The 25,808-nt window shown below is 42.5% G+C and overlaps 1 protein-coding gene across 1 annotated transcript; it reads left to right on the top strand.

Moving 5' to 3' along the window:
* Nucleotides 1-277: 277 nt before the first annotated feature.
* Nucleotides 278-25,108, top strand: LOC133166129 (glutamate decarboxylase 1-like). The gene is made up of 17 exons (XM_061296150.1): nt 278-415; nt 1,122-1,238; nt 2,705-2,761; nt 4,169-4,303; nt 4,895-5,137; nt 5,994-6,084; nt 17,938-18,050; nt 19,332-19,447; nt 20,014-20,093; nt 20,547-20,601; nt 20,700-20,816; nt 20,899-20,963; nt 21,039-21,117; nt 21,225-21,374; nt 21,487-21,594; nt 21,676-21,765; nt 23,607-25,108. The coding sequence occupies exons 2-17, from the start codon at nt 1,163-1,165 to the stop codon at nt 23,778-23,780; spliced, it is 1,749 nt and encodes a 582-aa protein (XP_061152134.1). The 5' UTR covers nt 278-415; nt 1,122-1,162; the 3' UTR covers nt 23,781-25,108.
* The last annotated feature ends 700 nt before the right edge of the window (nt 25,109-25,808 follow it).

The following is a 25,808-nucleotide window of genomic DNA, read 5'->3' as shown; positions in this document are numbered from 1 at the left end:
ACTCGGAAAATTGTCCTTCCAAGGTCACACATATGCAAATAAAACCCTCACACTGTGCATACATTTGACAGTCTATGGGAGATTCACAATTTTATGATGTTTGCTTTTTTAGCTTCTTAATTGATTGTGCGTGTCCCCGATTGTGCGTGTCCCTTGACGAGCCTTGTGAGTCATCGGAGGGAAGTGAGGGTGTGACTCACGACTGTGTGTGTGAACAGACCAATGGGCAGCCGCAGCTCCTCATATAAATAAGGCATAAACATGTTCTTGAGGGAGACAGTGCTCACTTGCGCATGCACCGCGGGATTGGATGTTATTGGCGCGCTTTGCAATAGTCTCCAGACATCTGCACCTCTGAGTCTTTTCAGCGTCCACTTGTGTGGATTCCGCTACCTGTGGGCGCTCCTACGTGCCGGTAAGACGTCTTGCTTTCATTCCCATCTTGTGTGCGTTAAATCTATTCATGACGCCTTATTCCAAACAAGAAAAAAGCGTTTGGCACAGTGTTATTTTGGATAAATGCAAAATATAATTACAATTGACCTCAAACGAATATCATTGTCTCGTTTGGTTTTATTTTGTTGTTGCTGTTTTGCCTATAGAACTGTCCCCCCCCCCCCCCCCCCGTTTGAATATATATTCATATATATGGTAAATTTCTTCTTTTTTTTTTTTACAATCTATTCCGTTCGAAGCTCTTGTGGATGTACAAAAACAAACAAAAAACGATATTTTCTCTAGTGAGTTATTGTCATTTCCTTGATATCATATCTCTGTGTCACTATTCCATCAGCTGCGATATACTGCAGCTCTGACGTAATTTAATGGCTAATTGAGTTCAAGAAATATTGCAGCGCGTTTTCGACATGGATGTACGTGTTATCTCCATGAGCGTTTATCCTTATTTTGGCAGTTCTGTCAGACCGCAATTGTGTTTCCAATTTGCGCATATATATATATATATATATATACTATATATATTATTATTATTATTATTATTATTATTATTATTATTATTATTATTATTATTATTATTATTATTATTATTATTATTATTCAGATTGACATACATGCGACAAAATGGCTGATTTATCATTCTAATCGTTCTGCTTTGTTTGCAGTTAAAATAGCCTTCTCGGAGATCAGGTAAAGGAAGAGCGTGATGGCCACGTCAGAGCCGCGAGCCACCAGCGGGGAACAGGACCCCAACACCGCCAATTTAAGACCCTCATCCACAAGTATGTGATTATAACACCTTGAAGTATCGACTCCCGAGGGTCATTCACATTTAGGCCGCCCTTCACCGAGATGCTGTGCATGGCTGATAAAAGGCTGCCTTGCTCAAAGTGCTCATACGCCTTTACTCCCTCACTCCCTCGTTCCCTCCCCTCCGTCTGGCTCGTCTCTGCCGTCACCCCTCCTTCTTTGTCTGGGGGGGAAGCGGCCCGGGTCATTTGCTGTGTGGGCTCCGTCGTTAATCACTGCGGTTAAAAACAGAGCCATCACATCTGTCTGTCTCTCGGGTTGTCTGTCTGTCTGGGTGCAGCAGTGCGCAAAGCAGTCAGCCGGGCAAGGAAATGATGTGACGGACGTTGGATCATGCACTCATACTCTATCTTTACATCTATGCCATGCGCCATTTGTATTTCTGCTAATTACAGACATAAATCTGGTTGAGTCAATTACGCTGAACGTCCGCTTATTATTTTGGATGCACCCACGTACTGCTGCTGAACGATGCCATTCGCTCCATCTCACTCCCGACGGCCTGTGGCGTGTGGTCGCGCGTGGGCTTGTATGTGTGTGCGTGTGTGTGTGCGTGTGGGCGCACGCTATACGGCCTAAGCGCTTTTGAACAGCTTTGAGAAAAAAAATGTTGCTGTTGTGAAAGTTACTTGCATTCTCTTTTTTCCACGCCATGGCTCTGTCGCTTTGCATTCGGTCCAAATGGACGACATCTCCGCTCACGCATGTCCACGCTTTTGTGCGTCTGAGTGACACTCTGCGTGTCTCTAAGTGTCTGCTGCTATAGACTTCTACGACCATCACCAGCGGTGTTTTCCTCAATTAATTGCCACCCTCCTCCGTGAGCTCATTTCACGGGTGTTAATTCCCACCCGGCCGTTTCGGCTGCATGTGTGCGAGTGTGTGAGCCAGCGTGTCCCTATTGATTTGGCTTTATAGGTCAGAAATGTTATGATTTACCCCCCCAGGACAGGAATTCGTCGAATAAATAAATAAATAAATAAATAAATAAATAAATAAATAAATAAATAAATAAACATTGGAGAATATATATATATATATATATATATATATATATATATATATATATATATATATATATATATATATATATATATATATATATATATATATATATATATATATATATATATATATATATATATTAGCCTAAAAACATAGAAAATGGAAACTTGATACTTCAAGGTATACATGCAGTCTACCCATATCGGAATTTTCATGGACTAAATATAACGAAATTATGTTGCCAATTTGAAAAATACACGCATAACATTCGAATTGATTATTTCCCCATGCAATATTAAATCCACGCAGTCTGGTTGTCACACACCCGGCCAAGTCACCCACCTTAACGCTATCGCTTCCACCGTGCTTGGCCGCCTTTGCACCCATCTCCCATCGCCGCTCCTCCCAAACTTAAAGGTTTATTCTGTTTTAGCCAACGAATATGCGTGGATGCATGGCTGTACAAGGAAACTGGGCATGAGGATTTGTGGTAAGTTGTCTCCCGCATCCTGCAAATAAGCGTGGCCATTAGCGGTTGTCGTTTGCGACGGAGTTCCGAATTAGCGCTGCCATTTTTTTGTACAATTTAAAAAAAAAAAACTCTGCCCCAACATACAAATTAATTCACATGCGCATTCTTAAGTTGTTGGTCACAGTCGTAAACCCAATATTCATTGTAAAATAAATAAATGAACAAACCAAATAAAATCCAATAAGATGCAGTTTTGTGACAATTGCAATAATAAATAGTTCTGCAGTCAGAGCACTCCTTATAATGCAGTCGATGCAGGAACAGTTCAATAAACATTATGCAGAATATTTCACACAACTCTTGTATTGCTCATTGGTGTCAAGTGAATGTTCACAAACATTCCACCGCGTCAGCAGAGGGTCGCTGCATGTTATTCTTCGAATCGCAGCCATTTCCCTGCCTTCTAAAATAGGCCACTATGAGAACAAAACTGTCACAGTGTGTTACCATCTTGGAAAGGTCAGTGGACATTACCCTGTGGGTCTGATGATGAGCGCTCCTAACACCCACTCTGACCGCCCCCGGATCCGCCCGATGTCTTTTGCATTCAACAAACACTGGGACGAACGTACTTCAGACAGCATAGAAAAATATGCTAAAGCAGATTTTTTTTTTTAAGAAATGGCACGCATATTCTCGCAGCTATCAAATTAAAAATCTAATTTTTTGTTACTTTTCATTCCTTAACAATAACAAAAACAAAGAAACAACAAACAAAATGTAAGACCGAGCGATGGGAAATTGACAAATGAAGACAATAATTAATTCAATTACATTTAGAGTGTCATGGCTTTAGATATTGATTTTTGAATGTGTAATTTGGGAATTTCCTAAAAAAAAACGCACTATAAAATAATTCTAAATACAAAATCACATGAATTGAAGAGAATAAAAAATCAAAACGCGTTCCCTTTGTTTTTTTTGAGCAATTAGCGGGCCTTATATGGCCTTCACACGGGAGCGGATCAATCACCATGCAGGCAGGCCTATATGGTGGAAGCAGACATGCTGCGGCTCTGGCATCCTTCATTAACCCTCTTTGTGGGCGGGGGGGGGGGGGGGGGGTACTACTACTAGCGGTACGGAGCCATTGCCCAAAGCCGTCCGGATCACTGAGCCGATAACTGTGCGCGTGCGCGCGCGTGTTTATGCGTGTGTGTGTGGGTGTGGTTTATTCTATATATAGCCTAGATTTTGTTTGGTTTGGTTTGGTTTGATCTCAACCTTGATACATCATTTTAAATGATGCCGAAGCACAACTACAGTTTACATTAAAATCTTATTTTATTTTATTTTATAAATATAAATTTTTCGTTATGGAGATGTTTGGTGATAACTCGTGCACTTCCCCGTGCAAAACGCTAGGGTTCCTGCAGAAGAACAACAGCCTGGAGGAGAAAGGTAGACTGGGTCAGAAGAACCTGCTCTCCTGTGACAATAGTGACAGGGACGCCCGGTTCCGACGCACCGAGACCGACTTCTCAAACTTGTTTGCCCGAGGTGAGAATTGATCCTGAAGGGGAGAAAGGAAAGATTGTAAATCAACACAGCAATGTTTAATAAAAATTAAACCAAATCTAAGAAAATACATTAATCAATAAAAGTAAACAAATATAGACATAAATCTACTTGGAAAAATAACATTATTATCATGGTGGTATAGAAACGTGATTTCTACCAGCCATTCAGTGAACGTATCAAATAGAAAAAAAAAAATGGCAATCATTGGAGCTTAAGATCAGGGGATGCTTTGAGAATAATTGTCAATTTCTGTCTATGTGAAGCCCTTTGAGACTGCTTGTGATTTAGGGCTATACAAATAAACTTGACTTGATCATAAAAATCTCATAATTAATTAAAAGAAAAAAAACTCAGTCGGTATAGACTATATCACCTTCATTTTACAGTAAAAGCTAAAGTATTTGGTTGAGTTAAAGTGCTTAGTTTTTTTTGGGGGGGGCGGGGGCACTAATCATTATTTTATGCAGTGCAGATATTTTTTTGGGGGGGGCAATTAAGTAAAATGCACAATATTTTCACTCAAACAAGAGAGATATCCTTTAAAATAATTTGCCCCTGCGTATTCTATAGACTTGTTGCCCGCAAAGAATGGCGAGGAACCTACCATGCAGTTTTTACTGGAGTTGGTTGACATCTTAACCAACTATGTGAAGAAGACGTTCGACCGTTCCACCAAGGTGCTGGACTTCCACCACCCGCACCAGCTCCTGGAGGGCATGGAGGGCTTTAACCTGGAGTTGTCCGACCAGCCCGAGTCTCTGGAACAGATCTTGGTGGACTGCAGGGACACGCTCAAATATGGCGTTCGGACAGGTACGGCAAAGAAATGTATGAAGTGTACTGCATCCTGAACAAATTATAGGCTGTAAAGCACGGTAGACAGATTGGGGGTGCGTTTGTAGATAATCACTCCATGGTCAATACTTGGCTAATTAAAGGCGGAGGGAATGTGAGGCCAATATAGTACAAACTCAAATTCAGCAAGCCGCTTAAAAAAAAAAACGTTCGTCGTCTGCCCCCTTATTTATTGCCCCCAAGGTATTAATTGGCTTGAGGTCCCCGAGCTCTCCCGTCTCTCTTATTAAAGTAAGTGTGGCCTGAGGGCTTCCTAACGTGGCCTGTTTGCAGCTGTTAAAACGACAGCGCTCAAACTGTCCTTTGGGTTTTCCTACAGAATAACACTTCTTCTATATATGTCACTTCTGGCGCGGAGACTCGCGATTGATTGCTTTCTGGAGAAATACAATGGAGAGCTGTCCGTGGTGCTGAACACAGACTGTGCATCGTTACTATACTATGCATTTTTTATTCCTGGCTCTATGCAGTCCTACTCATCTATACATTCAACTACTACGCATACTTATTATATGGGCTTACTAACACATTTACATGCTATTTATATCCATGACTGCATTTAGGCTGTGGGCATTTTTTGAGCCTGACTGTGTGTGCGAGCACCTTGAGTCTAAATGGCTGTCACATTATCACCTTGTTACCAGAGTGGCGCAACAATCTATTTAGTTGCCTTGCAAAAGACACAAATTTGAGTTAAGCAGGCAACACAGGAGTCCCAGAATTGCCCGAGACAATTAAAATGCTTCTGTCCTCATGTCTTAACTACTGTTGGAATGACTTTATGTTATGGGTATATTGTATATTTCTCTCTTAGGTCACCCTCGCTTTTTCAACCAGTTGTCCTCAGGTTTAGACATTATTGGCCTGGCAGGAGAGTGGCTCACCTCCACCGCCAACACCAACATGTAAGTCATACATACATACTTGTCTTTATTGCCATGTTTGTGGTTGACCCCATTGGTGGAAACCCCCCCGCCTCTGCATGCCATGAAAGAATTTTCAGTTTGTTTCGGCCAGTCAATGTACACGCTTTTTTTTTTTTGGTCTGTAAAGACTTGTGACTTGATAGAATGTTGGCAGCTGTCGAGCTGCTCCGTGTATCACAGTCTGTTCTGCCCCAGGGGTGGTTAGATTGCATATTGATCTCGGGTCACAGTTACATTGAGGCCTAGTCTGATAGAGGGCATGAGCCACATCAACTTCACACTTTTCAGGCGCACCCAAAGACAAACTTAACTCCTAATAAAAATATTCATGCCGTTGTACTATGTCAGAATGATGAATTGCTCATACTTTGCTAAGGGAACAAACACAAATAAAAATTCTAAGAAGTTTGATATAGCATTTATCTGGATCAATATATCAATTAGCGTATATGATGAGTGATTACTTACAATTGAGTCTGTGTGTGTTCGTGTGTGTGTGTGTGCGTGCGTGTGTGTGTAGGTGTGTGTGTACATGTGCGTGTGTGTTACATTCTTGCACTTAATGGCATGCATCTTCCAGTGCAAAGTTTGATTTCTCGCCCCAGAACAGAAGTATAATGACCAAATGATACTTTAACAATAATGTAGCACAATATATTTCCGCTGTCATTTATTTTATACGCTTGTTTTAGGAATAAAAGCTCAATGCAGAGATAATGAACACAGATTGAGACACTTAATGTATCCAATTTTTCAAAACATTAGTCATGAAACCACCCTTTCCTCGCATGTGCACGCACACGCGCACGCACGCACACACTCACTCACACACGCACACACACACAAGCTCTGTCTGTCCCAGATACAGCAGCAAGGGTTTCCAGTCCATTGACTGCGGGCTCATTGTGAGCTGGTCTTAGCAGATAGGCCAGCTGGGCCCCACACTGTCACACAATGTCCTCAGGCACCACACAAAACCCTGTCACACTGTGGAAAGAGACTGCTGCGACTCCCCGCGGAGCGTTTGGTGCATTGTCCCCCGCGGACATGGTGAGACCCGGCGTTGCCACGTGTCGCAGAGAGGAAGAGGGAGCCTGCATGTCACGGGGTTACTCATATAAAAGACGCCCATTCAAAGAGACTCACACGCACAAGGAGCGCCCTTGATGATGGTAATGAGGGCATTTAGGGGCTTTCCCTGGAGACAGGCAGGTGACTGAGGGGTAATTTTCACCCTCAAAAGACCAATGATTGGCTCTGATTGTGATAATCATCACCATTATTGTCATTATGGCGTGAAATTACTCAAAGGGAAGAGAATTTTAAAGAGGTTTTGTTCCTTGTCTGCTGTGATTGAAATGCTGAAAACGGCGACACCGAAAGTCTATATTTGGGTATATATATGTATATGTATATACTACATATACATATATATACAGTGCGCAAAAAAAATTAAAGGAACAGTTTTTTATCAGGGTATGGCATGAATTCAATTAGACTTTTCTGATAAAGTTTTGGTCAGGTACGTGGCAGAGAGGGTTGCTAATCAGTTTCAGCTGCATTGGTGTTGATGGAATTAACAACAGGTGCACTAGAGGGGCAACAACGAGATGCTCCCCAAAACAGGACTGATTTTGCAGGTGGAGGCCATATCAAGTTCCTCCCTCTTGATCTTTTTTAACTGTTTTTCCACAAGTGTTGGCTTTAGCGAGAGTCATTATCATGACTGGGAGCATGAGGCGATTTCTTAACCCTCCTGAAGTTGCGCAGATTGTCCAACTCCTCCAGGATGGCACATCCATGCGTGTTGTTGCAAGAAGATTTGATGTGTCTCCCAATACAATCTCCAGAGCATGGAGGAGATTCCAGGAGACAGGCAGTTACTCTAGGAGAGCTGGACAGGGCCGTAGACGGTCCTTATTCCATCAGCAGGACCGATATCTGCTGCTTTGTGCAAGGAGGAACAGGTTGAGCACTGCCCAAGCCCTACAGAATGACCTCCAGCAGGCTACTGGTGTGAATGTCTCTGCCCAAACAGTCAGAAACAGACTTCACGAGGGTGGCCTCAGGGCACGACGTTCTGTAGTGTTTCCTGTGCTCATTGCTCACCACCGTGGAGCTCGATTGGCATTTGCCATAGAACACCAGAATTGGCAAGTCCGCCACTGGCGCCCTATGCTTTTCATGGATGAGAGCAGGTTTACCCTGAGCACCTGTGATAGACGTGAAAGGGTCTGAAGAAGCCAAGGAGAGCGCTATGCTGCCTGCAACATCATTCAGCATGACCGGTTCAGTGGCGGGTCAGTGATGGTCTGGGGAGGCATTTCCATGGAAGGACGAAAAGACCTCTACAGGCTATAGAACGGCAGTCTGACTGCCATTAGGTATCGGGACGAAATCCTTGCACCCATGGTCAGACCCTACGCTGGTACAGTAGGTCCTGGGTTCCTCCTGATCCACAACAATGCCCGGCCTATTGTGGCAAGAGTATGCAGACAGTATCTGGAGGATGAAGGAATTGACACAATTGAATGGCCCTCACGATCACCTGATCTAAACCCGATAGAACACCTCTGGGACATAATATTTCGGTCCATCATACCCCGCCAGGTTGCTCCTCAGACTTTACAGGAGGTCACTGATGCCCTTAGACCAGATAAGGTCAAACTACGGCCCGCGGGCCACATCCGGTCCACGGGGCCGTTTAATCCGGCCGGCCAAACCTGAATAAATTGTATTATTAATTCTTTTGAGGGTCATTTTCCCTGCAATTACTATGTTTCCCCAGTAGATGGGGAAGCGCCCGCCCGCGCATTTACTCCTGGGAGCCGTGTCAGAAAGCTCGGTGCACACTCAGAAGTGCGTGTGCGTACTCAGTAGTACGTAGTAATTTCATCTATCAGTACCGAATTTTGAGTGTAGGCTGTGATGTCAATATTCTCGTAATTCGCACGCTGAGTTTTCAGATACAGTTTTACGCTAATGCCACCCACAAACCTTCCCCTGGAATCCTTCCATTAAAATGAGTGGCCCGAAGAAAAGAAAGGTGGACACTGAGTGCCGAATGTTAAAAAAAGAGTGCACAATTTGGCTCGACCTACGTGTGTGAGAAGACGTTCAGCCACATGAACGTCAATAAAGCCCGTCACAGATCTAGGTTAACGGACCGACACCTCGGCTCTGTCCTAAGAATTACCACAACAAATTTTACTCCAGACTATGATGCACTAGCAAAAAAGGGAAACCAACAATACTATTGATTTCTTTATTACTTTATCTAGATGTATTCTTTCACTGATTCTTCAAAATGATGTATAATACGCACCCTACAAATGGCATGTTGATGCTGGAAAAAAGCCTGTACCCATGTATAATACGCACCCAAATTTTGACTTTTTTTTTTAAGTCCTAATGATCGTCACACACGCATCTGGGTGTGGTGAAATTTGTCCTCTGCATTTGACCCATCCCCGTGTGATTTTGATCCATCCCCTTGGGGAGAGGGGAGCAGTGAGCAGCAGCGGCGCCGCGCTCGGGAATCATTTGGTGATCTAACCCCCCAATTCCAACCCTTAATGCTGAGTGCCAAGCAGGGAGGCAATGGGTCCCATCTTTATAGTCTTTGGTATGACCCAGCCGGGTTACTTAAGTCCGTAAACGTAAAATTATTTCAGAAAAAATATCATCTTTGGGAACAACCGGATGTTATTCTGCCGGTCAGTATCACTGCGCATGCAGTAGCAAACTCGATAGCGAAGAACTATGTGAGACTCTCAACGGGATCACCAATATTTGAGTGATGTTCCAGTTATTTATCACAATTATTTATTACCGTTTTTTTCCGTGTATAGTGCGCCCCCATGTATAGTACGCACCCCTAAAAATGGCATGCTGATGCTGGAAAAAAGCTTGTACCCATGTATAATACGCACCCAATTTTTATGAATTTTTTTTTTTTTTTTTTTTTTTAAGTCCCAATGATCGTCACACACGCAGGGAGGCAATGGGTCCCATTTTTATAGTCTTTGGTATGGTCTTAACTAGGCTGGATGTAATTTTTTTTGTTGGCGTTGATTTCTCCGACTGCCCGTAAACGCACCACCGCGCACGGGAAAGAGGCGGCTCTGTATGGGAGAGACGTTGAAGAGGACTAAAAACACCCTTGGAAACCAAAACTTGCCCCTCGTCGTGACTCGGAGCCGCAACAAATGTTTCGGATTTGTGTAGGGTACATTGTGAGACAGCAAACGAGCAGGTGATCGAGCAAGCCTTGTCTGATACGAGAGCATTGCGGTCGCATGGAGCGTGTTTGAAGTGAACAGCAGAGAAGAAAGGAACAAGGCAAAGTGTTGTGAAATAAAATGCACAGAACGGATGCGCAAGACACGTCAGCTATATCGTTATTTATTGTGTTATCTGTTTATTTATTATTTATTCATCACTCTTCCTATTGATTGTTAGAATTTTTGCCTTCTTGTTTTTATATTGTGTCGCGTACATGTATGTCTATCGTGTTATGTGTCTCGTCACCGTGGGATAGAGAAAAACGTAATTTCGTGTTCTTTGTGTGTTGTGACATGTGGAGAGATTGACAATAAAGCTGACTTTGACTTTGACTTTGAAAAAAAAAAAATATAAAGAGCGAGAGTTGTTTTCTTCCTATTAGTTTCAATTCACAGTTTAATTAGCAGTTTCAATCAGCAAATAACAAAATGCATATTACAGGTAATATTTTATTTCACAACACTTTGCCTTGTTCCTTTGGTGTTAAGACTAAAACACAAAGGCGCTCTTTAAGCAATGCGACAGTGAGCGCCCGGCGCGCTGCGGTTGCGCGACCGCACCAAATTAAGCTCCCTGCGCAGTGCGCACTGAGGTCCACTTAAATTTTAGAAAGTACATCAGGACTTTAAAAATATCTTCTAAATTTCAGCGACGGCTCTGTCACACTAATCGACCAGCGCGGTGCAGTTGGGCGGTCGGCGGCGCGCTACGGTTGAGCGTTCTCTCTCGCGCTCTCTCCCTCGCTCTCTCTCGCTCTCGCACACACGCAAACCGGATATCATACGGAGGCCGCCATTACAGATGCGCAGAACGGATGCGCAAGACACGTCAGCTATATAAAGAGCGAGAGTTCAGTTTTCTACCTAAATCCGTATTACAGGTAATATTTTATTTCACAACACTTTGCCTTGTTCCTTTCTTCTCTGCTGTTCACTTCAAACACGCTCCATGCGACCGCAATGCTCTCGTATCAGACAAGGCTTGCTCGATCACCTGCTCGTTTGCTGTCTCACAATGTACCCTACACAAATCCGAAACATTTGTTGCGGCTCCGAGTCACGACGAGGGGCAAGTTTTGGTTTCCAAGGGTGTTTTTATTCCTCTTCAACGTCTCTCCCATACAGAGCCGCCTCTTTCCCGTGCGCGGTGGTGCGTTTATGGGCAGTCGGAGAAATCAACGCCAACAAAAAAAATTACATCCAGCTTAGTTAAGACCATACCAAAGACTATAAAAATGGGACCCATTGCCTCCCTGCGTGTGTGACGATCATTGGGACTTAAAAAAAAAATTAAAAAAATTTTTGTACCCATGTATAATGCGCACCCCAGATTTTAGGACAATAAATTAGTTAAATTTTGCGCACTATACACAGAAAAAAACGGTATTATAATAATAATATATATAATATATATAATATTTATTTATTTATTATTCACAATTGTCATGGTGATCTTTCTGGTGATTTCTTAACTAGGCTGGATGTATTTTTTTTGTTGGCGTTGATTTCTCCGACTGCCCAGAAAGGCACCACAGCGATCAGTTAGGTCAGGGGTGGGCAAACTTTTTGACTCGCGGGCCGAACTGGGTTCTAAATTTGGACCGGCGGGCCGGACAAGGAGCAGATGGACGTAGACGTTGTGTGAAGTCATATAAGCGACCTGTAAAGGTCATTGCATAAAAGATCTTGGCCTTTAGTAGGTAGTAAAGCATGGATATTCCAAACAATTTTTTTGAAAACAAATGCATTTATTAACAGCATTAAAAAAATAATAATTCACTAAAAAACTGCTATCAGTGATTCTCATAAAATACGACACTGTTATTATGAATAACAATCTCCATCACTTCAGTGCCTGCAGGTCAGATTAATGAAAGATGTTTATCTCACAGATCACATCAAACGGCAAACATTCTGACCAAATATATCATCTTGAAGAATCGGTGAAAGCATACATCCAAATAAAGTAATCAAAACAGCAACACGGTGAGGGGTATCTGAAAATCAGAGCAGAGTTTTAACTCGCAAACACCTGGTAACAGAGGTGAGGAAACGGGAAACACCTCCTTAAAGTAAGCCTTAAGAACTTTACAGGTTAAGATTAGTCGCAAATAGGTGGTGCATCAATGTCCTTGAGCATCCTGCATTGTTTGAAAATGAGAATGGTCGCTAGTTTCAATCCCTGCTATGTGTAAAAATCATATTCAAAATGCATTTTTTTACAATAAACTTGAGAGCCTCCCGTTCATTTTCAGTGGGAACAGTGTTGTTGGTCTCCCTTTTTTGCTAGTGCGTCATAGTCTGGAGTAAAATTTGTTGTGGCAATTCTTAGGCGAGATCCGAGGTGTTGGTCCGTTTACCTTGATCTGTGACGGGTTGATGTTGATGTGGCTGAACGTCACGTCGCGTACGTCGAGCCAAATTGTCCACTCTTTTTTAACATTCGGCACTCACTTCTTTTTTTCGGGCCACTCATTTTAATGGAAGGATTCCAGGGGAAGGTTTGTGGGTGGCTTTAGCGCAAAACTGCATCTGAAAGCTCAGCGCGCGAATTATAAGAATGCTGTCGTCAAAGCCCACGCTCTAAATTCGGGACTGATACGAATAGAGCGAGAGTGCGCCAAGTCCGTACTACGGAGTACGTACACGCACTTGTGAGTGTGCACCGAGCTTTCTGACACGGCTTCCGGTAGTAAATGCGCAGGCGAGCGCTTCGCCATCTACTGGGAAAACGCAGTCATTGCAGGCAAAATGACCAAAAAAAAAAAGTTTAATAATACAATTTGTTCAGGGTTGGCGGGCCGGATTAAACGGTCCCGTGGGCCGGATGTGGCCCGCGGGCCGTAGTTTGCCCACCGCTGAGTTAGGTTAAAATGAAAAGAGAGGAAAGTGACGTTGTAAAGAACCATCCGTGACAAGATTTTCTTCAAAAATTGTTGTACCATGATTTTCTTAAAAAAAAAAAAAAAAATGTTTTTTTATTGTACCCATGTATAATGCGCACCCCAGATTTTAGGACAATAAATTAGTTAAATTCTGCGCATTATACATGGAAAAAAACGGTATTTGGTCAGAATGTTTGCCGTTGGATGTGATTTTGCCTCATTAGATAAACATATTTCGTTAATCTGACCTGCAGGCGCTGAAGTGATGAAAAATGTTATTCATCATAACAGTGTCGTATTTAATAAGAATCACTGATAATAGTTTTTTGGTGGAATATTTTTTTAATGCTGTTAATAAATGCATTTGTTTTCAAAAAGCGCGGCGTTGTTGTGTTGTGAGCAGAGCAGGCACGTGAAAGGGGAGTCGACAACTAGTACGCGGCTCCTGGGCTGGTGCTATGGCTAGTGTCCAAAAAGACGAGGAAATTTGCTCCCCTTTAGGCTTCAAGTCATTCGTTTGGAAGCACTTTGGATTCCAAAGAAAAGATGGTTTAACGGACAAGACACGTGCAGTTTGTAAATCCTGCCATGCGGTGATCAAATATTCCGGGAGCACAAATCTCGCCGCACATTTAAAGAAAAAACACGACATCAAAGTTCAGTGTTAAAATACGCACTTTGTATACTACAATACTCTTGTATTTTCCTAAATAAAGAGTTTGCAGTACCTTGTTGATTTTGCGTATGGATTGTTATAAACCAGGATATTGTTCTATATTTTTTATTTAAAAAAAAAAATCGATCGTAGAGCACTATATCGTGATATATCGTGAATGAATCGCAGCAGGCTTTAAGATATCGGCAAATATCGTATCGTAGTTGTTTGTATCAATATGATATCGTATCGTGACAAAACCCGCGATTTACACCCCTAGCAATTAACACTTTAAAGCGCCATATCCTCTGGACATGTCTTCTGTCACCAGGATGCCATAAAGGACGAGAAATTTTATCGATGGATTTAATGATTTGGAGTGACACAAATGGTTTGATAATATTGTTGTTTATGTAATAGTTATTTAAAATATAGTTTATATATCGTTGTATGGGCCTGTGGAATAATTTGAACTGCGGCACGGCACACGGCATTGTTGACAAAGGACGATCGATGGATTCAATGAATTGGAGTGACTCAGATGGTTTATAAACGTGTTATTTATGTAATAGTTTTTTTTTAAATAACTGAATGTTACGTCAGGCCCGTTCTCAGCTCCTCATTTGTGTTTGTCACGTTAGCATACCGTATCGTTTAGCCTGTTATTGCTCGTTCATGTCTGTTCTTGGTGTTGGATTTTCCGGAGCGACTTACAATATATGTTTTTTTTCACATTTTTGGGCATTTTATGGCTGGTGCGATTTATACTCCGGAGCGACTTATAGTCCGAAAATTACGGTATATATACATACATATACGTATATATATACGTATATATTTACGTATATATATACGTATATGTGTATATATATAAAAAAAAAAAATGGTTTTTCCACTCCAAGCTCGGGTCCTCTACCAGAGGCCTGGGAGCTTGAGGGTTCTGCGCAGTATTTTGGCTGTTCCTAGCACTGCACTCTTCTGGACTGAGATGTCTGATGTTGTTCCTGGAATCTGCTGTAGCCACTCCTCCAGTTTGGGGGTCACTGCCCCAAGTGCCCCAATGACCACGGGCACCACCGAGGCCTTCACTTTCCAGGCCTTCTCAAGCTCTTCTTTGAGGCCCTGGTATTTCTCTAGCTTCTCAATTTCTTTTTTCCTGATGTTGCCATCGCTTGGTATTGCTATATCCACTACAACGGCCTTCTTCTGCTGTTTGTCCACCACCACAATGTCCGGTTGGTTCGCCATCACCATCTTGTCAGTCTGGATCTGGAAGTCCCACAGGATCTTGGCTCGCCCGTTCTCTGCCACCTTAGGGGGTGCTTCCCACTTTGAACTTGGGGCTTCCAGTCCATACTCTGCACAGATGTTCCTGTACACTATGCCAGCCACTTGGTCATGACGTTCCATGTATGCTTTCCCTGCTAGCATCTTACACCCTGCTGTTATGTGCTGGACTGTCTCAGAGGCCTCTTTGCACAGCCTACACCTTGGGTCTTGTCTGGTGTGGTAGATCTTGGCCTCTATTGCTCTGGTGTTCAGAGCCTGTTCCTGTGCTGCCATGATGAGTGCCTCTGTGCTGTCCTTCAGTCCAGCTTTTTCCAGCCATTGGTAGGATTTCTTGATGTCAGCCACTTCACTTATCTGCCGATGGTACATCCCATGTAGGGGTTTGTCCTCCCATGATGGTGTCTCTAGCCACTCTTCCTCTGTTTGCCATTGTCTGAGACATTCACTGAGCACGTCATCCGTTCGGGCCTTTTCCTTGATGTACTCATGGATCTTGGCTGTTTCATCCCGAACAGTGGCTCTCACACTCAGTAGTCCTCGGCCTCCTTCTTTACGGCTAGTGTACAGTCTCAGGGTGCTGGACTTAGGGTGGAACCCTCCGTGCATGGTTAGGAGCTTCCGTGTCTTGACATCTGTGGTCTGCGTCTCTTCCTTTGGCCAGCTTATTATTCCTGCAGGGTATCTGATGACTGGCAGGGCGTAGCTGTTTATTGCCCGGATCTTGTTCTTGCCATTTAGCTGACTTCTGAGGACTTGCCTTACTCGTTGTAAGTATTTGGCTGTGGCTCCTCTCCTTGTGGCTTCATCGAGGTTGCCATTTGCTTGTTGGATACCAAGGTACTTGTAGCTGTCCTCAATGTCTGTTATTGTTCCTTCTGGGAGTGAGACCCCTTCTGTATGGACTACCATCCCTCTCTTTGTCACCATGCGACCGCACTTCTCTAGTCCGAATGACATTCCAATGTCTGTGCTGTAGATCCTGGTTGTGTGGATCAGTGAATCGATGTCTCGCTCGCTCTTGGCATACAACTTTATGTCATCCATGTATAGGAGGTGACTGATGGTGGCCCCATTTTTGAGTCGGTATCCGTAGCCAGTCTTGTTGATTATTTGGCTGAGGGGGTTCAGACCTATGCAGAACAGCAGTGGGGACAGAGCATCTCCTTGGTATATGCCACATTTGATGGAGACTTGTGCAATTGGCTTGTAATTGGCCTCAAGGGTTGTTTTCCACAGTCCCATCGAGTTTGCAATGAAGGCTCTCAGGTTCCTGTTGATGTTGTACAGTTCCAAGCATTCAGTGATCCATGAGTGTGGCATGGAGTCGTAGGCTTTCTTGTAATCAATCCAGGCAGTGCACAGGTTGGTGTGTCGAGTCTTGCAGTCTCGGGCGACTGTTCCGTCAACCAGCAGCTGGTGTTTGGCTCCTCTGGTATTGTTGCCTATGCCTTTCTGTGTTGTGCTCATGTATTGAGCCATGTGTACACTTATCTTAGCCGCTATGATGCCTGACATGATCTTCGATGTTGTAGGGAGACAGGTTATTGGCTGATAGTTGGATGGGACTGTACCCTTTGTGGGATCCTTCAGGATCAGGACTGTGCGTCCTTCAGTTAACCATTCGGGGTGAGTTCCAACTTTTAGTAGCTGGTTCATTTGTTCTGCTAGGCGCTCATGGAGTGCAGTGAGCTTCTTAATCCAGTAGGCATGGATCATATCTGGCCCGGGTGCTGTCCAGTTCTTCATACCTGAGACTCTTTCTTGGATGTCTGCCACAGTGATGGTAACTGGGTTCTGCTCAGGGTGGTTGCTGTGGTCTTCTCTTAGAGAGACTAGCCATTGTGCCTCACACAATGCCTCCTATTCCTATTCCTTATTCCCATTCAGATTGACGAGGAATATATATATATATGTTTCCTCCTAGCGGTCTTTATCTTGATTCTTTTTGCACACAAAACACAAAGCTTTTCCTGTGCTGCAGAACATGCAGAGTAATTGCAAACAAGATGTTTCGATGGTAATGGTGGTGCCCTAAGTGGCCTCATTACAGAGAGGGATCAGTCAGTGTGGGAGGTGTGGAGTGGATGTAAGATTTATGTGGCAACTTTCCCTTCTCCTGGACTTCTTTTGTTGTGCAACACACCTTCATCCTGGTGATGTCCAATCTTTTGCTTTTATCTAACCACACTGTAATTAATTAAACCGTTTTTGATCAATTGTGGTCAAAACACACATACACGCGCACACGCATGCGCACGTGCACACACGCACGCATACACACACACACCCACACGCACACACACACACGTTACACACACACGCACACACATAGACATACTGTTATCTTTCCCAAACAGACACTGAAGCCCTCTCAGCTGTCAAATCAGCACCATTCAGAATTGTGACTGAGCTTGGCAGATTGACAGATAGCCATCACAGCATTGTGTGCTATAATTAAACTACTAAGAGATTTCACAAGGCATTTGAATATGAATGTTTTCTGCCTATAAGACTCCAACCATCACACACTTTAATTAGCTCAGTCAGCACAGGCTCTTGTGTTTTGAATTACGGAGGAGCAAATGGAAAATGAATCACTCTGTGTGTATGCATGCAAAATTCTGTCTTCTGCTGTAAAGGTGGTTGTTGATGACTCAGGTGGTGCTACGCTGCCCCCATGATGTGCTGATGTGAGCATTTTCAACTTTGTGATTGACAGGTTCACCTACGAGATCGCTCCAGTGTTTGTTTTAATGGAGCAGCTGACCTTAAAGAAGATGAGAGAGATGATTGGCTGGCCTGATGGCGAGGGAGATGGCCTCTTCTCGCCAGGTTAGTGACAAAAGAAAAATATATGGATAAAGTGGTGATTGGCAGTGACAAATATGAGCGTGAACAATGTTCACACGATGGGGGAGAAAGTTTGCCTTAGATCAGGGGTCACCAAACTACGGCCCGCGGGCCGGATACGGCCCGCGGGACCGTTTAATCCGGCCCGCCAACCCTGAATAAATTGTATTATTAAACTTTTTTTTTTTTTTGCTCATTTTGCCTGCAATGACTGCGTTTCCCCAGTAGAAGGGGGAGCGCTCGCTTGCGCATTTACTACCGGAAGCCGTGTCAGAAAGCTCGGTGCACACTCACAAGTGCGTGTACGGACATGGCGCACTCGCGCTCTATTTGTATCAGTCCCGAATTTAGAGCGTGGGCTGTGACGACAGCATTCTTGTAATTCGCGCGCTGAGCTTTCAGATGCAGTTTTGCGCTAAAGCCACCCACAAACCTTCCCCTGGAATCCTTCCGTTAAAATGTCGCCCAAGTAAAGCAGGGTGAACACAGTGCCGAGCGTTTAAAAGAGTTGCCAATTTGGCTCGACGTACGCGACGTGACGTTCAGCCACATGAACGTCAACATCTACCCGTCACAGATCGAGGTAAACGGACCAACACCTCGGATCTCGCCTAAGAATTGCCACAACAAATTTTACTCCAGACTATGACGCACTATCAAACTTTAACAAAAAAGACAGCGGTGTCTACAAGCCTACTGGAACCTACAAAAGGATTATAAGGAAGGAACACAAGAACTTTAAGAGACTGCTCATATGTGTCAGAGAGGTTCTGCTCTGACAACTGAGCTGAACTTTTGTCTGTTAAGATTGTGCATGGCACAACAGAAAGTTAATGTTCCATGGTTTTTTTTCTATGAAGAACCCAGAGAGAGTTATTTAGTTATTATTTATTTCTTGTTTTTTCTGTGAAGAACTCAGAGAGGGTTTAGTTATTATTTATTTCATTAATAGTGTTATTATTTGTTTCCTGACCTTTTTTCTGTAAAGAACCTGGAAAGGGTTATTAAATAACCGTTATTTGGTTATGTGTGGCTTTCTGGAAAACAATAATTTTTTTAAGCTCCCCTACGATCGTCACACTTTTTCTGTTACAAACTGCCACCGGCCCGCCATCAGAGAAGGGAAAGGTTATGTGGCCCTCACAGGAAAAAGTTTGGGGACCCCTGCCTTAGATACTGGGACGATCGTGAAGTGAAGCATACTTTGTGAATCGGACCAAATTATAAAAAACAAAAAACATTTATGTCTCTTGTGCTCAACAGGCGGCGCTATTTCCAACATGTACAGTGTGATGATCGCTCGTTACAAGTATTTCCCCGAGGTCAAGACAAAGGGCATGTCTGCTGCTCCTCGCCTGGTTCTGTTCACGTCCGAACATGTAAGTTGTATGAGACCACTGGACATGAAAACACACAGAAATTACTTTTATTACATGTCCTTAGAGCAGGGCTGGGGAAAAAAATGTAAAACATAGGCCAAATCATGGAGAGAATGCAAAAAACACGTACGGAAAATGCTTTGACAATAATCACAAGTATCGTAATTATGTCATTCAAAATGTATTCTCATATTTATTTTATTATTTATAATTATTGTTTTTTAATCAACCAATAGTTTAATAAAATAAGTAAAGGCATTTTAATTGAACATTTACTATGTTTTTAACATTTTAATTTAAACATGTTTTTTTATATAAAAAATGAATAACCTACAAGAAAAATTTGTGAAACCAATGCATTAAATCAATACTGTCCACGAGACAATTTAAGTGGATGCTCGGTGGGCTCGGTTGAAGAACAGAGCGGGTCCGAATACTTTGCCTGCGGCTGCTTTAGAGAATTGTGTAGCTGTGATTTGGCCACAAAAGCTCCATTGCCCTTGATGGCTTTTGAACATTTGTCAATAAGAGAGTCATTGTTTACCTGATGTGTGTTGTTCCTGTAGAGTCACTACTCCATAAAGAAGGCTGGTGCCGCTCTGGGTTTTGGCACCGAGAATGTGATTCTGCTGAGCACAGATGAGAGGTATTGTATTTATGTAACATGTAAATAAACAAACAAACAACATTACCGTCTCTAAAATTTCATTTCGGTTCATTTGGACAGTGAAACCCTTAGCATTTGACAGCTTAGCGATTGCCATTTTTACTAGTGTATCGTTCCCTTGCTCATGGCTCTCCAATTGACATTGGAGCAAAAGTGCTACCTGGCAAGATGTCTTGACTGCTCTTTAAGAAGCTTTATGGTTGTCACAGTACTCCAATGCTCAGTCCAAGTTGCGCTCTCTGTTGCAAGTCTCTCAAAACAGGATCTGTTCTTGACATACCATGCACTGAATATGTCACACCTGATCAAGCTTTACCTGTTTGAAAACTGTCAGATGCTAATTGCTAATGTCAAATGCTAATAGAAAAAAAGGGGAGTACATAATGGCTTTTGGACGCACCCCATATAAAGAGGTGTTTCTCACTCTTTTAGGGGGAGGGTCATTCCTGCTGATCTGGAGGCTAAGGTCATTGACGCTAAACAGAAGGTAAGGTCTTGATGTGCCTTCCCTCTTCCTTATTTGCTTTGTCACTGATGTTCATGATCCTCAAGTGCTACGTGTGTGTGCGTGTGTACATTTCACAGGGTTACGTGCCGTTATTTGTCAATGCCACAGGTGGCTCCACCGTCTATGGCGCCTTTGACCCTATCAATGAGATTGCTGACATTTGCGAGAAGTACAACCTGTGGCTGCACGTTGACGTGAGTGGTTATTTATGTCATGATTCCTATTCAGCTAATAGTAAGGAGAGGTCACCGTCGTGATGCCTTTTGTCTCCCGTAGGGTGCGTGGGGTGGTGGTCTGCTGATGTCAAGGAAACACCGCCATAAGCTCAATGGAATTGAGAGGTGATTTGCTAACACGACAGTATGTTACCTGTATTCCAAGTCAGTAGAAGAGAAAACGCTGTTTGAATTTTGCAGAGCCAACTCTGTCACATGGAACCCTCACAAGATGATGGGCGTGCCGCTGCAGTGTTCAGCCATCCTCGTTCGGGAAAAGGTAGGCTAGCAGCGGTTATTGTAACGTCAGCTCATTTATCTTGATATTTTCTGAGCCATGCCTCGAGCAGAGGATTTCTAGAAATTTGAATGTATGTGTGTTTACAGGGACTGATGGGGGGCTGTAACTCCATGTGTGCTGGCTATTTGTTCCAACAAGACAAGCAATACGACGTCACGTATGACACCGGAGACAAAGCCATCCAATGTGGCCGGCACGTGGATATATTTAAATTCTGGCTCATGTGGAAAGCCAAGGTAAAAGGACATATGCTATCCTCAAAATAATATTACAAATCACATACCATTATTCGAGCCTGGGCCCTTGAGTACTTAATTGTGATTTTTAATGCCGTGTTTCCCTTTACAGGGCACCACTGGGTTCGAGCAGCACATTGACAGGTGCTTGGATCTGTCTCAGTACCTGTATAACAAGATTAAGAACAGGGAGGGATATGAGATGGTGTTTGATGGAGAGGTAAGAAATCAGAATTTTGTGTTTGCTATGTGTCTCGTGTTTTTTTTTTTTCAACGAACTTGTGAATATTTTTGTCCACAGCCTCAGCACACCAACGTTTGCTTCTGGTACATTCCGCCCAATTTGAGGGGGATGCCGGACACTGAGGAGAGGCGGGAAAAGCTGCATAGGGTGAGAGAGCATCTGTCGAAGAGCATTTCGTAACGTTTGTAAACGATATGTGGCACAAATGAATCTGACGACCACTGACCTGAAGTTTAACCATGACAAAACGGATATATATTGGAGTCTCGGTTTTCAACCACAATCCGTTCCAGAAGGCTGTTCGAGAAGTGACTCGTTCGAATTCCGAATCATGTTTCCCTATTACAGGTAATGGGAAAAAAGTCAATTTCAAGCAAAACAAACAAACAAACAAAAAAAACGGCTTTTTTAAGCATTTTTTTCATTTGCGCGTTTTTGTCCGATCGCGCAACTGCAGCGCACCGCCGAACGCACAACCGTAGCGCGTCGCCAACCGCGCAACTGCACCGCGCTGGTCGCATTATTTTGACAGAGCCATCGCTGAAATTTAGAAAATATTTTTAATGTCCTGATGTACTTTCCAAAATTTAAGTGGACCTCAGTGCGCAAGGAGCTTAATTTGGTCCGATAGCGCAACCGCAGCGCGCCGGGCGCTCACTGTCAAAGTCAAAGTCAAAGTCTGCTTTATTGTCAACATCTTCACATGCCGAGACACACAAAGAGATCGAAATTACGTTTTCCCTATCCCCTATCGCATTGTTTTAAGAGCGTCTTTGTGTTTTAGGATGGCTTTACTGCTCCCACTTGATTCCTTTGGATGCATGATTAGTAGGGGTGTAAATCGCGGGTTTTGTCACGATACGATATCATATCGATACAAAGGACCTCGATACGATATTTGCAGATATCTTAAAGCCTGCTGTGATTCATTGACGATACATCACCATATAGTGCTCTACGATCGATTTTCTATTTTTTAAATAAAAAATATAGAACAATATCCTGATTTATAACAATTCATATGCAAAATCAACAAGGTACTGCAAACTCTTTATTTAGGAAATTACAAGAGTATTGTAGTATAAAAAGTGCTTATTTTAACACTGAACTTTGATGTCGTGTTTTTTCTTTAAATGTGCGGCGAGATTTGTGGTCCCTGAATATTTGATCACCGCATGGCAGGATTTACAAACTGCACGTGTCTTTTCCGTTGAGCCATCTTTTCTTTGGAATCCAAAGTGCTTCCAAACGAATGACTTGAAGCCCAAAGGGGAGCGAATTTCCTCGTCACTTTGGACACTAGCCCTAGCACCAGCCCAGGAGCCGCGTACTAGTTGTCAACTCCTCTTTCACGTGCCTGCTCTGCTCAGAACACAACACGCCGCGCACTGCTCCCGGAAAGAGGAAGCAAGCAACAATGAACTGGATTTCAAAATAAAGTCGCGTCTAATGTCCGAGGTCAAACACGGGGATATAAATCGATGTTTACGTTTAGCATCGATGCCAATAAATCGTAGAGCATTATATCGATTAATCGGTGTGTATCAATGAATCGTTACACCCCTAATGATTAGAGTTGATGCAATCCTCAGAGTAACAAGAATGTAATAACGAACGTAGTCAGTTGGCATGCGGGTCGTCTCGGCTCAACTCGCGAGGTTCGACAACCGAATTTGGTCCGACATCCGAAGCAAAAAAATCTCGAATTTTTTGTTCGAATACCAATTTGTTCGAGAACCGAGACGTTCGAAAACCTGTACCCCCAAAAAGTAATCAAAATCCTACCAACAGAAAATGTGGGTGAGAATAATAAATAGAGTGGATTTGATACAGTGAAGGTTTTGCACTAACACTGAATGCTATTTGGAACTGTTGTGCCAAATTGTGGAACCAAGGTTAGCGTTAGCCTAAGCCTTGAAACCAAGGCTAAACATTGGTGAAATATAGCTCTCCTTCCCAACTAACTTCCTAACTATCTTCATTGTCAGGTTGCACCAAAAATCAAGGCCATGATGATGGAGTCAGGGACCACCATGGTGGGCTACCAGCCTCAGGGCAATAAAGTCAACTTCTTCCGTATGGTGGTCTCCAACCATGCGGCCACCCAATCTGATATCGACTTCCTCATCGATGAGATAGAGAGGTTGGGTCATGACCTGTAGACCTCCGTTCACAGCGCTCCTGCGTTGTTCTACGGCACATCATCCAGACGAGAGAACCCAATAAGACGACTTCAAGACCCCCACCCCCGCTCCCTGCACACACATTTGTCCTCCTTTAGCTGCGTATATGCCGATATAGTATCAGGTAACTGATGGATGTGTGCTCGTGGGATGTCTTGTACTGCGTGTGTTCAATCTAGTGTCATTTAATGTAAATTGTTGTTCACTGTGAACATGTGTGTGTGTGTGTCTGTCTGTGTGTGTGTGTGCGCTCGCGAGGGTGTACTTGTGTGAGCAAATAGCAGAAAAGCACAGCTCCAAATTATTCTTGTCTACACAAGAGTGTGGTGGGCACACCGTGTGCATATATATAAAGTATTTCAGAGCTATTTATTAAAGATAAGCTAATGAACGTATAGGTACAGCATAGCTACAAAATGTCATTTTTTGAGAAGATCTGTCACATTCTTGAAGTTGGACAGGTCATGGCAATGAAAAAATGCAGTTGTGAAGATTTTAAAAATGCTGGCTCATTGTCGGTTTGATGCAATCTTGTGATACCTGTATGTGTTCTTAGAAAGTATTTCTTCATATTTTATTCTACAGAAAATATTGCATTTCACTGTATACAAATTCAGGTATTTTAATGTAAATGTATCTTCATGTGTGGTACATGGTGATAATTTGTACATTTAAAATGGAAATAATACTGGCCAAAGAAAGAATAGAGTGGAAATAGTGCAAGTCATTATTCCTCATATATAACTTCTAGATGTTTGTAACATGTGACCCTCAACTGCAATGCAATTTCTATCGTGCGTTTACTTTTGTGATTGTGAGTCTTTGGATGTCTGAGCTAAGTGACGAAAGAAATCTAAAGTATATGTTCCGCTGGCTAAGCGAGTCGCATAGGAATGTGAGAATGTATTCTCTTCTTGAGAATGGGTAGCAAGAGTTGTGGTATCTGCTGGAATTCCAATGCATTTACTGTAATATAATATATTTATTGTAATACATATTCATTGTATTTCCAGTATTATGGGAGCTCAACGGAATATCTTGTTTGAGTAGTTCGTCTTTGTGTCTTTGCACTAGGTTCACCTTTCTTTCCTCCATTGTAAATGGATGTGTACAATGAGATTTAATTTAATGAAACATTGATGGTAACCAGGGACCATTATGTGAATAGGATTATTGCAAAATCATATTGAAACAATTTGTTGTCAGGAAATCCTTTACGTGACCAGGATGGTTTTGAGATCAATATAGCTGTAAAGAATGTTAGCCAGGAGATTATCTGGAGGCACTTTAATAAAAAACACAGCGTCTCTATACGATGTTTAATAAAGTCTATGAAACTTATGAATCATTGTTGAATCTTCAATTTACGACTTAAATATAAAACACTACACCCGTACACAAACATAGACCACACGCTCCCACATATAATAATAATAATAATAATAATAATAATAATAATAATAATAATAATAATAATAATAATAATAATAATAATAATAATTGGTAAATAGACAGTGCTCGAAGAGCAGTTTCTTTTTTCTTTTTTTCCAGGAATATGCAGGGAAGCATAATTGATTTTAGTATTGAGAGATATGTGAGAATATAATAGGATTCGGCAGCTATGCGCCCCCTAAAATAGAAAGAGAACGGCTACAGAGTTTCATGTATTCCCAACGACCTCATTAAAATAAAAATAAAGTCAATGGAAATAAAGTCACCGTTGCGCTGAGGAAAGGAATGCTTGCGCTCTCTAGTGGTGGAGTTTATGTCTTGATATTCCAAAATAACTCCAAACATTTTTGATTCAGCAGTTTAAACGTAGTAAATGTCAAGGCATCACAGCCATAAACATTGGACTTCTATTTTGAAGTGAAAAGACAATAGTTGTAAACTTCAGTTAGTGACTCTAAGCTAAAACGTTCATAGATTTCTGTCAAATACCGAATCTCTTCAGAAAATTGTGATATTTAATATTTAGTGTTAATTAAAAATTCGTAAATATGCCAT

Source organism: Syngnathus typhle, linkage group LG13 (assembly GCF_033458585.1).
Source record: "Syngnathus typhle isolate RoL2023-S1 ecotype Sweden linkage group LG13, RoL_Styp_1.0, whole genome shotgun sequence".
Classification (NCBI taxonomy): Eukaryota; Metazoa; Chordata; class Actinopteri; order Syngnathiformes; family Syngnathidae; genus Syngnathus; species Syngnathus typhle.
The sequence above is the reverse complement of the archived record's forward strand: the minus strand, read 5'-3'. Positions and strand labels throughout refer to the sequence as shown.

What these genes read in the sequence shown, in the direction of transcription:
- LOC133166129 (XM_061296150.1), top strand. Translation starts at nt 1,163, where the DNA reads ATGGCCACGTCAGAGCCGCGAGCCACCAGCGGGGAACAGGACCCCAAC. An exon ending in TCATTGACGCTAAACAGAAG is followed by an intron (nt 20,602 to 20,699) that starts GTAAGGTCTTGA and finishes TACATTTCACAG; the next exon opens with GGTTACGTGCCGTTATTTGT. An exon ending in AAGCTCAATGGAATTGAGAG is followed by an intron (nt 20,964 to 21,038) that starts GTGATTTGCTAA and finishes TGAATTTTGCAG; the next exon opens with AGCCAACTCTGTCACATGGA.